We start from the raw sequence: 15,579 nt of genomic DNA on the forward strand, positions 1-15,579 counted from the left end.
TGTAAGCATTGAATACCTTTTTAATTTTATGTGTTGAGTCCATTGTAGATTTTTGGTTTGTGGTTACCGTGAAGTTTTGATATAGAAGTCTATATATCCAAGATTAAGTTGCTGGTCTCTTAATTTCAAATGTGTTTCCATTATCCTGCATTTATACTCTGCTCATTCTGTGTGAGTGATTTCCTATCTTTACTGTGTGTACTGGTGAGCTTTCCTATTTGTAATTTTGTTTCTAGTTGCCACCTTTTCATTTCCATTTAGAGAAGTTCCTGTAGCATTTGTTATGAAACTGGCTTGGTAGTGCTGAATTCTCACCACTTTTTCTTGTCTATAAAGCTTTTGATTTCTGCATCAAATATGAATGAGAGCCTTGCTGAGTAGAGTATTTTTGGTTGTAATTTTTCCCTTCATCATTTTAAATATGCCAAACCATTTCCTTCTGCCCTGTAGAGTTTCTCCTGAAGAATCAGCTGATAACCTTACAGGGATTCTGTTATATATTATTTGTTGCTTTTCCCTTGTTGCTTTTAATATTTTCTTTTTGTCTTTTATTTTTATCAATTTGATTAACATGTGTCCTGGCACATTCCTCCTTGGGTTTCTGCTGTACATGACTCTGTGCTTCCTCAACTTGGGTGACTTTTCCATAATTAGGGAAGTTTTCAGATATTATATCTTCCAAATATTTTGTCAAGCCCTTTCTCTATATCTTCTTTTAGGACCCGTATAACATGAATACTAGTGCATTTAATATTGTCTCAGAGTTCTCTTAAACTGTCTTCGTTTCTTTTTATTCTTTTTTCTTTTCTTTTTCTGTTCCATAGCAGTGATTTCTACCATTCTGTCTTCCAGCTCACTTATCCATTCTTCTGCCTCATTGATTTTGCTATTGATTCCTTCTAGTGTTTTTTTTAGTTACTGTATTTTCCACTCTGTTTGTTCTTTATATCATCTGGCTCTTGGTTGAACATTTCTTGTATCTTCTTGGTCAGTTCCTATATTCTTTTTCCAAGATTTTGGGTCCTCTTTACTGTCATTACACTCAATTCTTTTTCAGGTACATTGTCTATCTCCACTTAGTTTTCTGTTGTTGTTGCTCCTTCATCTGGAACCTATTCCTCTGTCATCTCACTTTGTCAAACTTTCTGTCTTTGTAGTCCCATTGGCTACAGGATTGTAACTCATTCTTCTTCTGGTGTCTGCTCCCTGGTGGGTGGAGCTGGGTCCTTTTTCTCTGGTGGGCAGGGCAGTTGCAAAGATTGTGTTCAGAGGCAGCTCTGAGCTCAGGAAAACTTTAAGCAGCTTGTCTGCTGAGTAGGGATCTGTTCCCACCCTGTTTATTTTTTGGCTTGAGGCATCTCAGCACGGGAACCTTGAGGCTGTTGGGTGGGGCTGGGACTTGGCATTAGAAGGGTATCCTTCAGGACAGCGCACACCAGTGAGCATGCCCCAGAGCCTTTACCGCCAGTGCTCCTGTCCCCACAGTGAGACACAGCAGCCCCCGCTCTGCACGAAGAGCCTCTAGGGCCAGCAGGTGAGTTTGGCCCGGACTCCTGTGAAGTTGCTGCTCCTCCCCCTGGGCCCTGGTACACACGCGATCTTGTGCGTGCTCTCCAAGAGCGCGGTCTCTGCCTCCCCGGCCCTCTGGCGCTCTTGCCGCAAGCCTTGCCAGCCCTCAAAGCCAGAGGGCTCTGGTGGCCCCTCCTCCCAGCATCAGGCCCCAGACTAAGAAGCCTGACAGGAGGCTCAGAGCTGTCATGCCTGTGGGAGAACCTTTGAGATATAATTACTTTCCAGTTCCTGCTTCACCCAACTGGTAGGTATGAGATTTCATTATTTTGCAAATGTGCCCCCCCACCACCATCTTGTTGTGGTGGGTTTTTTTGTTTTTGGAGGTATGATATTTTTGGGGATAGATTCCAGTCCTCTTTGTTGCTAGTTTTTCAGCAGTTGTGATTTTTAGTGTTTCATGAGAGGAGGTGAACTCAGGTCCCTTTACTTTGCCTTCTTGTCCTCTGTCCAGAGAAACTAATCTCAGTATTTTGAATATATTTAAATCTTTGAATCATTTTGGAAAGAACTTGACAGCTTCATGATATTCTTTGTGTTTACACATTTTTGACCAGAGACATGTTAACACCACTGGTGTTAGTTTCTGCAAAAATTCCCCAGTTAGTAATGTTTTAATATAGAACTACTCTTATTTTTTAAATGTGTAGCTCTTTATAATAAAGTCTTAGTTTTCTCTATAGTCTTTATCTTATTAGTTATAGCTTATCATTTTTCTTGCTAATTGTATGTAATAGCTCTCAATTATATTCTTTTTTCTCAGAAAATTAATTTTATTTAAAAATTATTCTCTTTAGTATTTTTTAAATTGAATCAAAATTATATTTTCTAATTGTTTATTTTTTGTTTTGGTTTTAACCCACCTTTGCTAAACTCTGAAGTTTTCAGAAAATTCCTTATATTTGTGAAATGACTTCTTCTAATCTGTATCTTTTATTTAAAACATTTAAAACCTGTTTGTCTTACTATGCTGGCTCTGAACTCTCATTTCTAATCTTTCACCGGTGAGTATTCTGTTTGCCGTAGTTTTTCTCTCTCTCTCTTTTTTAGTTTTGGTATATACTCTTTATCAGGATAAAGAAGTTCCCTTCTGTTCCCAGTTTCACTAGAGATACCAGTTGCATGTTTTAATGAATACTCTTTCTGGATATCAGATGATTTGTGTCTTTTGTTTATATGGTTATTTACTAATCTTAAAAACTAACCTTACATTCCAGGAACAAATCCAACATTTTCACTATATAACTCTTAAATAAATTGCTGGATTTGTTTTGCTAATATGGATTGGTCAGAAAGTTCCTTTGGTTTTTAAAATGTAAAAATAAAGGACACATTTTTCATTTTCACCAAGACCTTTATGAAACAGTGATTCACCATTTTGTTCCACTAACTTCTACCATTTTTCAGCAACTTCATAATTCCATCTTCCTAAAACTTTTTACCTTTTGGAACAAAGGATTGTTCCAGGTGCCTTTTTACACCAGGGAATTGAAATTTTTTCTTTAAAAGAAGTTTGTAAAGATCAAAATAAATGGAAATTTGAAGGTGCAATGTCTAGTGAGTATGGTGGATGAATCAGAACTTCCCAGCCAAGCTTTAACAGCTTTTGCCTGGTCATCAAAGAAACATGCAAGCTTGCATTATCCGATGGATAACATATAGTCTTTATATGTTTGCTTTTGGCGATTTCTGGGTGCTTTTCATTGAGTGCTGCTTTCAGTTGATCTAATTGGGAGTAGTCATTGTTGGAATGAATCATTTGGTGTTCCGGAAAAAGCTCATCCCTTCCAGTCCCACCATGTACACACCATCACCTTCTTTGGATGAAGATCGGCCTTTGGTGTGGTTGGTGGTGGTTCATTTTGCTTGTCCCATGATATCTTCCACTTACATTATTATACTGTATCATCTTTTTATCACCTGTCACAATTTATTCAGAAAACAAAATGTTTTTGTTATGTTTTAAGTAGAGAATTGCATTCAGAAATATGGTCAAGAAGGTTGGTTTTTTTTTCCTTATGTGTAACCCAAACATATTTAATAAAAGCAGTTACTGCAGTGCTTTGATTTTCAGTGCTTGAGTTGGATATTTTGAGTATTTCACTTATCTCCCGTGTGGAATAAGGTTCATTGTTCTCAATGTCTCAATTTGATTGCTGTCACCTTCAACTGGTCTGCCCATGAAACTGTGCAGACCACTTTGGACATGTTTGATCAGTCACAATACCTTTTCTATATACTTCACAAATCTTTCTTTGTGCTTCAGATGCATTTTTACCTTGAAATAATAAAGTATATTATTCTGAAAATGTGGCTTTTTTCCCTTCCATCTTCAATATTAAAATGGTTGCACAAAAATTCAGCAGTTTTGGTAAACTTTTTAAAATGCATGCTTATATGACAACTGTTACAATACAGTCCAACAAAATTGTTTTGAATGAAGTTAAAGACACCTAAGCATGGGCCATTTTACAGAAAAACCAAACTTTTTGGACAACGCAATATTTTGTTTTAGAATTTGCGCATTCATGTTCAACCTGAGGTTAATCTTTACCTTATCATCAAGGCTGTTTTGCCATTCTAAAATGGTTTGGGGAACGTATTTTCAGTTTTTGAGTCTACATTGATTCTTTTTTATGATTCTGTTTAAGTTATCAGTAATTTTATTTCCTGGAACCTAATAAACCTTGTTTTTTAAAGTTTTATGTTTGATAACTCTGTTATGGGGATCTTGTTTTTTGGATGTATTTTTGTAGTCTGTTTATCTTGGTGTTCAATCACGTATTCAACTCTCTTAATATGTCTCGTCATTTTTGAGTACTGAACAGTATGACTTGGCACACATGCAGAGAAATCATCAGTAAAGTTTACAATCAGCTTCACAGCATGAACAGTGGAGGCCAGAAGACAATTGGGCATTTTTTAATTTATAAATTTTTATATATACACAAGTAATTCTGGAGTAATATTTTAAATTCTTACTAGCTATAGGTCTGTTGAAATCTCAGTTTCTCAGTCTCTGTATCTCTTCTAGGATTGGTAAATGCCCAAATAACCAACATACCCAAATGCCAGATTCAGCTCTCTAGGGTTTCTTCATTTTAAGATCTTGGACTTACAGTTCCTCTTTTCATTTATATATCTGCAGTGCTTTCAAGCAGATGTTTGATGTGTTCCGTATTTTCCTTAGTCTGTCATTATCAGAACTTGAACTCCTCCTGTATTATTTTTTTAGTTGGCTGCACAGTGCTGCTTGCAGGATTGAACCCAGGGCCCCAGCAGTGAAAATGCTGAGTCCTCATCACTAGACCACCAGAGAGTTCCTAGCATTCTTTTTCTTAATAGTTTCCAATTTTATGTTGAAATTTGTAATTTGATCTCATCAGCTAATAAGCATGATGATTTAAAATCTGTGTCCAGAAACTTCAACTTCTGGACTCAATTTTGTCTTTCAACTTTGTCTTGGTTCTCACTCTTTTCTGTGTGTGTACCTGGTTTATTCATATAGATTATCTGGAAAAAAATGAGTTAAGGTAATTTGAGGTTGATGGTTCTCTTCTAGAAAGGATTTATGATTGCTTTTTCTCACAAACCAGGCCCCCAAAGCTGTCTGAAACACACTTCTTAGCCAGTAAACTTCCTCTTAAGGAATTAGCAAATGACTCCAGGACAGAGCTCCAGGCAGAGCCCTGCTGGGCTGCCATCTCGGGGGTCACACAGAGTCAGACACGACTGAAGCGACTTAGTAGCAGCGGCAGCAGCCAGGGTGAAAACTGCCTCCAGAGTTAGGCGGACCTCTCTGACTTCTTTGCATTTTGATCACCTCTCTCTGCATTTGATTACCTCTGTGGCTTTTTTTGCTTTTGACCTGATAATTCCTTGCTACTATAGCTGTTTTCGATACCCTAAATTTTTGTGGGAAGTTTGTGTTACTTGGTCTGTATTTTACTGGAAGTGGAAATATCATTTTACAACCTTCTAAAAGCCAATCATTACTATCAAGGTCTCCAGCCTTTTTAATAAAACAGTTCATGAAAGGCGACATAGAAATGGTGAAAACACTGCTACTTTAACTTAACAAGCCTGGGATTGAGTCCTGACTCCACTGTTCACCAGCTGTTAACTTATTGTTAACTTCTGTGATTCTCCGTTCTCTCTTCTCTAATATGTACGTATATTACCTATTTTATAACATTATGGGATAAAATGTGTAAAGTACCTGACCATTACCAGGCTTGGTACAAGTACTTAAATACAAGTTACCCACTACTGCTTCCTATACTCACCCTTCTATACCTAATCCATAATATTTGTCTTGGTCAAATTTTAACTCCTACCTACTTTTTTGCTTCCTTCAGGTGATTCTAGTCACAAGATTCCTATTTCACACTTTGAATCTGGGCATGACCAAGCAACTGTGTTACAAAATCTTTATAGATTCATTCATCCAAACCCAGGGAACTGGCCACCTATCTACTGCAAGGTAATTTCAACATAAGAATTTCTTTTAAGTCATCTACTTAGAAAACAGAAGATCCATGAAAGATACCCAAAGAAAGAACTTTAGCCTGTGTATTAACTGTGTGTTAAAATATGTTCATTTTTAGTTGCTTTGAATGTAATTAGGTACGTATAGTGCCTTTTCTTCTACATTTCTCTAATATTGGAGGGGTTTTGCAGACTGCAGTAACTGAATGTATTTCACCTTTGGTGGATTTCATGTTTATGGCTCCTCCTGTGAAATGCCGTCAATGCCTGTTTACCCTGGAGGGTGGGTTTCTGGTTTGTACACCTATCACTTCGAGGCAAGAGTACTCGAAGTTTATTCAGAACTGTTTTTATAGTAATTCCTTGATCTTCTTTTTGTAATCTTTATTCTTTGTTTTGTCTAAATTCTTTCAGGCTCGGTATAGTAGAATTGGGTTTTAACCTTTCTGTTTTATTAATAAAACAGTAAAAATAGAATATTTCTCACCACGAACACAAATCACCTTATCTTTTTCTGAACATTGGTTTCATTTGCCTACCCTAAGTCTCACTTGCTGTTCATAAAGTATATTAACAATGCTTTATGAACATAACTGATTATTATTAGCAGTATTTTCTAGTATATGTTGCTCTTTTTTTTTTTAACAGTTCTCATTTAGTTTTCACGAACTCTTCAGCCTTTCCCTTCCCCTTACCCCTCCCCCCCGCCCCCAGTTTGAAAGGGCCTTATTAATTGAAAGTAACAGAGGATAGAAGAAAATATAAGTACAATTTTTTCCCTCCTCTAGTCTGATGATAGAGCCAGAGTCAACTGGTGTTTGAAGCACATGGCAAAGTCATCAGGTGAGTTTAGTATCAGTGTTTCCATTTTGATGTACATGTTCTGTGTACTTGAATTCACTAATTTTATGTTTGTTTTTATTTACCAATGGAAGAAATCAGACAAGAGCTAGAACTTCTCACTGTAGAGGATCTTGTAGTAGGGATCTACCAGCAAAAATTTCTGAAGGAGCCTTCTAAGACCTGGGTTCGGAGCCTCCTAGAGGTGGCCATGTGGGATTATTCTAGCAACACAAGGTACTTAGGTGATTTTGTGATAGTGATACTGACTTTTTTCTGAACTGAGAAATACAGTAGGATTAGTTTGTTCCTTTTAAAGCAAGATTTTCCTATGAAACTTTGAAATCATTGTATTTCCTTGAATATAAGTTTTCACTGATTATAAGATACATTGTTAATCACTAAAAGCAAAAAACAAACTACCAAATAAAATGACAGTGTTTTATCATTTTAGAGTGTATTGATGAAAGTATATGGTATCCATTTAAATAAATACTCTATTACATAGAACTCTTATAATAAATATAAAAATGAAATGAAAAGTATTTTTTATTTTTGATATTTCAGGCTTACAGAAAATTTGGAAGACTCTAGTACAAGGAAATTGTATATACCATTCTCAGATTCTAATTGTTAATATTTTAATATATTTATAAAAATAAACACTGTTTCTTTTTCTCAACCACTTAAGAATAAGTTGCTGTCATGATGTCTTTTCACCCTGAATATCAGGAATGTTGTAAGAACAGGAACATGTATATTGCCACAGTACAGTTATCAAAACAGTATATTTCCATTGCTACAATACTACTGTCTAATCATATTAGTTCTAATCATATTTTGCTAGTTCTAATAATGCCTTCTGTAGCAAAAAATAAACACCTAGGGTCCAACCCAGAATGACATGTTATATTTAATTATGTCTCTTTCAATTCAGTTCAGTTCAGTTCAGTCGCTCAGTCGTGTCCGATTCTTTGCGACCCCATGAATCGCAGCATGCCAGGCCTCCCTGTACATCACCAACTCCCGGAGTTTACTCAAACTCATGTCCATCGAGTCGGTGGTGCCATCCAACCATTTCATCCTCTGTTGTCCCCTTCTCCTCCTGCCCCCAATCCCTCCCAGCATCAGGGTCTTTTCCAGTGAGTCAGCTCTTCACATGAGCTGGCCAAAGTACTGGAGTTTCAGCTTCGGCATCAGTCCTTCCAATGAACACCCAGGACTGATCTCCTTTAGGGTGGACTGGTTGGATCTCCTTGTAGCCCAAGGGACTCTCAAGAGTCTTCTTCAACACCACAGTTCAAAAGCATCAATTTTTCGGCGCTCAGCTTTCTTCACAGTCCAACTGTCACGTCCATACATGCCCACTGGAAAAACCATAGCCTTGACTAGACACACCTTTGTTGCAAAGTAATGTCTCTGCTTTTTAATATGCTATCTAAGTTGGTCATAATTTTCCTTGCAAGGAGTAAGTGTCTTTTAAAAAATTTCATGGGTGCAATCACCGTCTGCAGAGATTTTGGAGCCCCAAAAAATAAAGTCACCCACTGTTTCCACTGTTTCGCCATCTATTTGCCATGAAGTGATGGGACCAGATGCCATGATCTTAGTTTTCTGAATGTTGAGCTTTAAGCCAACTTTTTCACTCTCCTCTTTCACTTTCATCAAGAGGCTCTTAAGTTCCTCTTCACTTTCTGCCCTAAGGGTGGTGTCATCTGCATATCTGAGGTTATTGATATTTCTCCCGGCAATCTTGATTTCAGCTTGTGCTTCTTCCAGCCCAGCGTTTCTCATGATGTACTCTGCATATAAGTTAAATAAGCAGGGTGACAATATACAGCCTTGACATACTCCTTTTCCTATTTGGAACCAGTCTGTTGTTCCGTGTCCAGTTCTAACTGTGGCTTCCTGACCTGCATACAGGTTTCTCAAGAGGCAGGTCAGGTGGTCTGGTATTCCCATCTCTTTCAGAATTTTCCACAGTTTATTGTGATCCACACAGTCAAAGGCTTTGGCGTAGTCAATGAAGCAGAAATAGATGTTTTCCTAGAACGCTTGCTTTTTTGATGATCCAGCGGATGTTGGCAATTTGATCTCTGGTTTAGGATCCTTTTAACCTGGAATTATTCACTAATCTTTGACTTTGGTGGTCTTGATCTTTTTGAAGAGTGCAGGCCAGTTACTTTGTAAAATTTTTCTCAGTTTGAATTTGCCTATATTTCCTCATGGTTAGATTGAGGTTGTGTGTGTGTGTGTATGTAATCTATTTATTAATTGAAGGAATATTGCTTTACAGTATTGTGTTGGTTTCTGCCAAACATCAACATGAACCAACTATATATGTATGTATGTATTTATATGTCCCCTCCCTCTTGAGCCTCCCTCCCGCCTCCCTCCCCACCCTACCCACCTAGGTTGTTACAGAGCCTCAGTTTGCGTTCCCTGAGCCACACAGCAAACCCCCGTCGGCTGTCTATTTTATATACGGTGACGTGTATTTCCATGTTACTCTCTTTATATATCCCACTCGCACCTTCCTCCCCTTCTTCCATGTCCATAAGTCTGTTCTCTCTGTCTTTCTTCATTGCTTCCCTGCAAACAATGTCATCATTATGAGGTTGTATGTTTTTAGCAAGAGTACCTCAAAAGTGATGTGTCTTCTCAGTTGTGTCATATCTGGAGGCATCTGATTTTAATCTCATTACTGATAACTTTGATCACTTGCTTAAGATAATGTCTGCCAAATTTTTCCATTGAAAAGTTACTCTTTTTCACCATACAATTAATATTCTGTTGGGAGAGTCTTTGAAATTTGGTAGATTATCTGTTCTTCAATCTTTAATCTGCTTGCTTTAACATCCATTGATGATTTTTGCCTGAGTCAATTATGACTATATTTGTGAAATGGTGATGGTCTAATTTGATTGTTGTTTCTACATTTACTAGTTAGCATTCTACTGTAAGGAGCTTTTCCTTTTTGCTGACTTTTTTTTTTCATTTATGACTATGGACTTACATATTCCTAGTATCTTATTCAGTGAACTGAAATGTCTTACTAACTTATTTTTTGCTCAGATTTGTTTCTTTATGGACAGTGGTTTCTGTGTTGTTTGCTTGGAGTTTGGGTTTTGTTAGATCTTACAGTGCTGCCTGGTTCTTGGAGTGTTTCTCTGCTTTTCCAAATGTTCCAGGTTCCTCTTGTACTTCCCTGCTCTGGCTTTAAATTAGCCATTTATCCAAGGAACCCTAGTTCTGTTTAATGAAGGAGGGTGTTTAGGAGATAGAATCTGGGTGCTAGGTGTTCATTCCTACTAGAGCATCTTTGGCTCTAGTTCCCCTTAGTGGAGAGAACTAGGAAATATGTATGTGTGTACTACCCTTCATACACATTTTTATGTGGCTAGACTCACCTGCCCACTCCTTCCTCCCTTTCCTCCTCCCTCTCTGTCTTCATCTCATCATGAGTTCATACATAAACCTGCAACTGCCATTTAAAACCATAGAGTTTTCTAGTTTTCTATTTTTGTATTGCCTTTCTGCATGTGCTCAACAATTTTGTTGGTTCAGTCCTAGAATGTATTAGGTTGTTGTAAAATTAAGTGATAAACCACCATTTTAAAAAGGCATATTAACAGTTCAGAATCTTTTTTTCAGTTTTGTTAGTCAGAGGTTAGTAAAAAAGTTATTGGTGAGGGACTGGTGGTCCAGTGGTTAAGACTTTATGCTTCCACTACAAGGGGCACAGGGTTTGATTTCTGGTCAGGAAGCTAAGATCCCTCATGCTACAGGATATGGTCCCCCCCCCAAAAAATTATTGGAATTTGTTTTTTTTTTTTTTCCTTAACTGTGGTTAAATTATTCATATGAAATAGTTTATTTGCTTGCTTTATTCCAGTTTGTTTTTGCCCATATTTATTGGTTCTATTACATTTTAAATGTGCATTAAATGTGTATTAAAATTTACAGCTCAAACAAAACAGTGCAGTCTAGTTCTATAAAATTTCTTGAAAGTGTTAGTCACTCAGTAATGTCTGACTCCTTGTGACTCTGGGGACTGCAGCCCACCAGGCTCCTCTGTCTTGGGGATTCTTTAGGCAAGAATGCTGGAGAGGGTAGCCGTTCCCTTCTCCAGGGTATCTTCCTGACCCAGGAATCAAACCTGGGTCTCCTGCACTGCAGGCAGATTCTTTACCTTCTGAGCCACCAGGGAAGTTCTGTAAAGTTCCTTGGATTGCATTAAATTTATAAACTAACTTGAGAACTGAAATCTTTACATATGAATTCTGTGCCAGGACAGGAGATGTCTTTTCATTGTTGAGATCTAGGTTTGGGTCTTTCAAATTTGTTTTAAAATTTTTCTCACATAGATTGTGCCTATCTGAGATTGCTGAGTTTTTGTGGGGTGGTGCCATGATAACTTACTTTGTTTATTCTATGAAAGTTGACTTGATTAGACTTTCTGACTTTAATTGCATCAGTTTTGGTAATCTGTACTTCCCTAAGAAATGATTCATTTTATATAGGTTACCAAACTTATTTAAGTCTGCACACTAAGTCTCTTATAATTTAAAATTCCTTGTTTCATTGGTTTCTTATATATTTGTGCTTCTGCTTTCCCCTCCTAAATCACACCTCGTGCATTGTCTATTTTTTTTTTTAAAACGGCAGGATTTCAGTTTATTAGATCTACTAATTTTTTGTTCTCTTCCTCATTCATTTCTGTTTTTGTATTCTTGGTACTTTGTGACTCTTTGTTTAGATTTGTGGACTCAGTGTTTAGTTAACTTTTTGATTATTTTTTTAATTGATAAGTGTTTAGTAGAGTGAATTTTCTCAGACATGGCTTTCAGAGCACCCCATAAGTTGTTGACATAGCATTTTGTCATTTTTTTTAAAAAAAATTCTGTAGTTCCAACTCTCTTTAACCCAAGAGTTAATATGAGGCTTTAAAATGTCCAGGTGGAAAGAAAGTCTTTCTGGTTTTTTGTTAGTAAATTCTAGTGTCTTTGCATTTTGTTCAAAGTATTGTTTATAACATTTCTACCTTATGAAAGTTACCAGTGTTTTGCAAATTAAAATAATCAATATTTGGACTGTTTTGTGGATATATGAGAACAATATGTATTTTGTCAGGGTGCAGCTTTTGACAAGTATCCACAAGCTCTACATTATTATGTCATTTAAGCTGCATTATCTTCTTATGTTTTTTGTCTGCTTGATCTGTTTTATATTGAAAATGTGGCCTCATTACTATTGTTTATGTCTGTATCTTAGGACATCTCCTATAGTTATAAGTGGTTGCTGTGTTATTTGATGCCTTTACAGGAAAAGTTTGCTGAATCTTGATTGGTCAGGGGCTCTTGGGAATGACAGTAACTGTGTTCTTGTGTGCTTAAAACTTTTTCTGTTGGTTTGCATTTTATTTCTTTTAGTTTTAAAAAAATAACAGCTGCATTGTATTGCTTTATGTTGTTTTTTAGAAATTTGGTTGTTAAATTCTCTTGATTTTTTAAAAATTTTGATCTTTTTTGCCTGGAGACCCTAAGAATGATTTTTTTCATCTTTAATAGATTTTAAAGAAATTGATTCATTCATTCATTCATTTCTTCATGTGCTGGGTCTTCACTGCTGTGCGTGGGTTTTCTCTAGTTGTGGTGAGTCGGGGTGCTCCTCTCTAGTTGTGATGCACAGGCTTCTCGTGGTGGCTTCTCTTGTTGCGGAGCATGGGCTCTAGGGCGAGTGGGCTTCAGTCGTTGTGGCCCATGAGCTTAGTTGCCCACCACATATAGGCTCTTCCTGGACAGAGATTGAACCTGTGTTGCCTTCTTTGGCAGGTGGGTTCCCTACCGCCATACCACCAGGGAAGTCCTCCAGTCTAATAGTCTCACTGAGGTAGTTCTCTGAGCTCATCATTGCAGGTCAGCTTTCCCAGGCCTCTGGCAGCCCCTTTTAGTGTGCAGAATCAGGTCTTATTTCTGGATATTTTTCTTAGATTGTAGTTTAATATTTTTTTCCATTTCATTTTTCTTAAGGATGTCCAATGTATGTATGTTCGGTCTATTTTACCTGTCTTTCATTATGGTCACTCTTTCTCACCCCTGTTTCATCTTTCATTAATCTCTTATTCTTATGTTAGTTTTCGGTTTTCTTTAGTTTTTTACTTAACTTCTCATTTGAATCTGTTCTTCCTTAGGTAATTTGAAATTCAGTTATTTTCCCATACAATTTTTATTTTTTTTCTGAGTTTTGTCAACCCTTATGTCTTATTTTTGTTCTTAGTTTTGAAGTTTCTTATTTAGGCCATGTTTTCATATCATCAGGATTTTTGTTTGAGGATATTTAATTCGTATATTAATAATAGTGTAGAATGTGTGTGTGGTCGCTAAGTAGTGTCCAACTCTTTGCAGCCCCATGGACTGTAACCCACCAGGCTCCTCTGTCCATGGGATTTCCCAAGCAAAGATACTGGAGTGGGTTGCCATTCCTTTCTACAGGGGATCTTCCTGACCCAGGGATCAAACATGCATCCCCTGCATTGGCCCGTGGATTTTTTTTGTTGTTTTTTACTGCTGAGCCACCAGGGAAGTCCTTGTTGTGTTATGGTGTTATGTTACAGTTTTCTTCTCCTTCATGTTTCTTTTGGTGGGGGCAGGAGTAAGGGTAGGGATAGTCCTCAATGACAGTGATTCTCCTTTTCTGTTTTTTTCTTGCCTGGCTTTATGTTGTTCCTTTGCATTTCTTGGACAGAGGTGGTTATTTCCTGTGGTTTAAAATTTATAGTTTAAGTGCTCCCTCATCTGTCAGTGTAACAAAGTATGGTTTCTTTGAATGCTTTCAGGGCGGTGGGGGTGTGGTTATGGGTCTTTACTTTTTTCTTTTTTTTCCTTCTGCTTTCCTTGTTCTGGAAAATATTAAATTTGCCCCTCTTTGCTTTTTTATCCCTCACACAGCCTCTGAAGGACTTTTGCCTCTTGCCTTCTGCTGACCAGAGACATTGCCTTCCAGGCTGCCTTCTAGAGCTTCAGGCACTTTGAAGTCCTTTCCTGTAGTCAGTGCTCTGATCTTACCAGGATTCTGAATATTTATGGGCTTCCTCATTGTGGGAATGATTATGATTTAATCTTGGGCTCTTCATTTCTCTTCTCTCTTCCCTGATGTTTTCTGGGCTCCACTCTCTATATGAAGCTATGTAAAGGCTTGGGTGTGAACTTGAGAAATGAATCCATTGGAAATTAAGAGGTGTTTTTTTCCCCCTATTTATAGGTAATTGACGCTTGTAGTCTTATAGTGTTCTCTGAGTTATGCTGCAGGCCTGAACTTTGTTTGTTTATTCTTGTTAGGCTTTAAGTTTATGGATATTTAGACTTATGTACCATTGCCTCAGCCACTCGCTAAAGTATTCCTAAAATTTCATATCCAGAATCATTCACTGTCTGTGTTTTTATACTTTATTGCCTCTGTGCCATCCAGAGTGGTAATGCAGCATTTCTTAAAAGATAACTGCACTATTATCTCAGGATTTTCTACCAAGCCACTGATAGACACCTTTTCTGCAGATTTTGATGCTGGTTCTTTCTTGATCTTGTGAGTTGATATCAATCGAAGATTTCAGAGACAAATCAATATTTTCTCAATGGTTTATTGACTAAAATGTTGAAAGATCACAGTTGTTAGATTATCAAGAATGGTAAGCAAATATATGTGCAAACCAGAATCAGATTACAGATATAGAAGACAGACTAGAGTGGTTACCAAAGGGAGGAGGGTGAAGGAGGGAGAGATTCAGGAGCATGGGATGATAAAACTAATGTATACATAATAGACACACAACAAAGATATACTGTATAGCACAGGGAATTACTATACCATTATCTCACAATAACCTGTAATGGAATATAATCTGCAAAAATACCAAATCACTATGCTGTGTACCTGAAACTCACACAATATTGTAAATCAAAACTGTACTGCAATAAAAATGAAAATAACTACATATGACTGCTTTGAAAAATAATAAATTTGTACTTGTTTAGGCAATTTCAACTATTTCTAGACTGACCAATAGCAATTGTATAATACTTTGTATGTTGCATTTCACCTTCAGTTAAAATGTGAAAAAATCATTTTAGAATTGAAGAAACAGTGTTGAGTCTCAGATTACATATGGGCTGCAACAGGAATAGAGTAACTTTGGTGTAAGGCATTTTTGGGGGTTTGTGCCATGGGATCTTATTAAAGATAAAACCATTACATAGTACTCTAAGCACTTTAATAATAGATTTCTTTGGAAAGGATGGATCTGCCTTTTCCTGAGCTTCATAATGTCGTATAATTCTGAATACATATATTCAGAAGATTCCGAATAGTTAGTATTTTACAAAGGAGTTCTGGTTTTAGTGGACAATAGAAACTGTTGTTAGAATCTGTTAGTTAATATAAGCTGATAGGAACTCAGTTCATATAAGCTAGATATGACTCATTTCAAACACTGCTCTTAAAGTTTATTAAAATTTGTAATAAATTTTTGATAAATATTGTCTCTACCTCCAGGAGAAATGGGTGGGTTTTATATTGGTGAAATTTAATACAGTTACATAAAAAAGAGTAGCAAGAGTCTTAAACAGGCTGTTAATCATGTTATTTTGAAGGCTAGAGTATTTATAACTTTTATAGATTCCCTCC

General features: G+C 36.9%; 1 protein-coding gene across 1 annotated transcript in view; it reads left to right on the plus strand.

The window, feature by feature from the left end:
• Positions 1 to 15,579, plus strand: part of MAEL (maelstrom spermatogenic transposon silencer) — a 48,626-nt gene that overhangs the window by 15,789 nt on the left and 17,258 nt on the right. The window contains exons 6-8 of the mRNA XM_043877380.1: positions 5,928 to 6,052; positions 6,846 to 6,900; positions 6,993 to 7,134. Coding sequence (XP_043733315.1) covers positions 5,928 to 6,052; positions 6,846 to 6,900; positions 6,993 to 7,134 — 322 coding nt within the window. The remainder of the gene's footprint in view (positions 1 to 5,927; positions 6,053 to 6,845; positions 6,901 to 6,992; positions 7,135 to 15,579) is intronic.

Source organism: Cervus elaphus, chromosome 20 (genome assembly GCF_910594005.1).
Source record: "Cervus elaphus chromosome 20, mCerEla1.1, whole genome shotgun sequence".
NCBI lineage: Eukaryota > Metazoa > Chordata > Mammalia > Artiodactyla > Cervidae > Cervus > Cervus elaphus.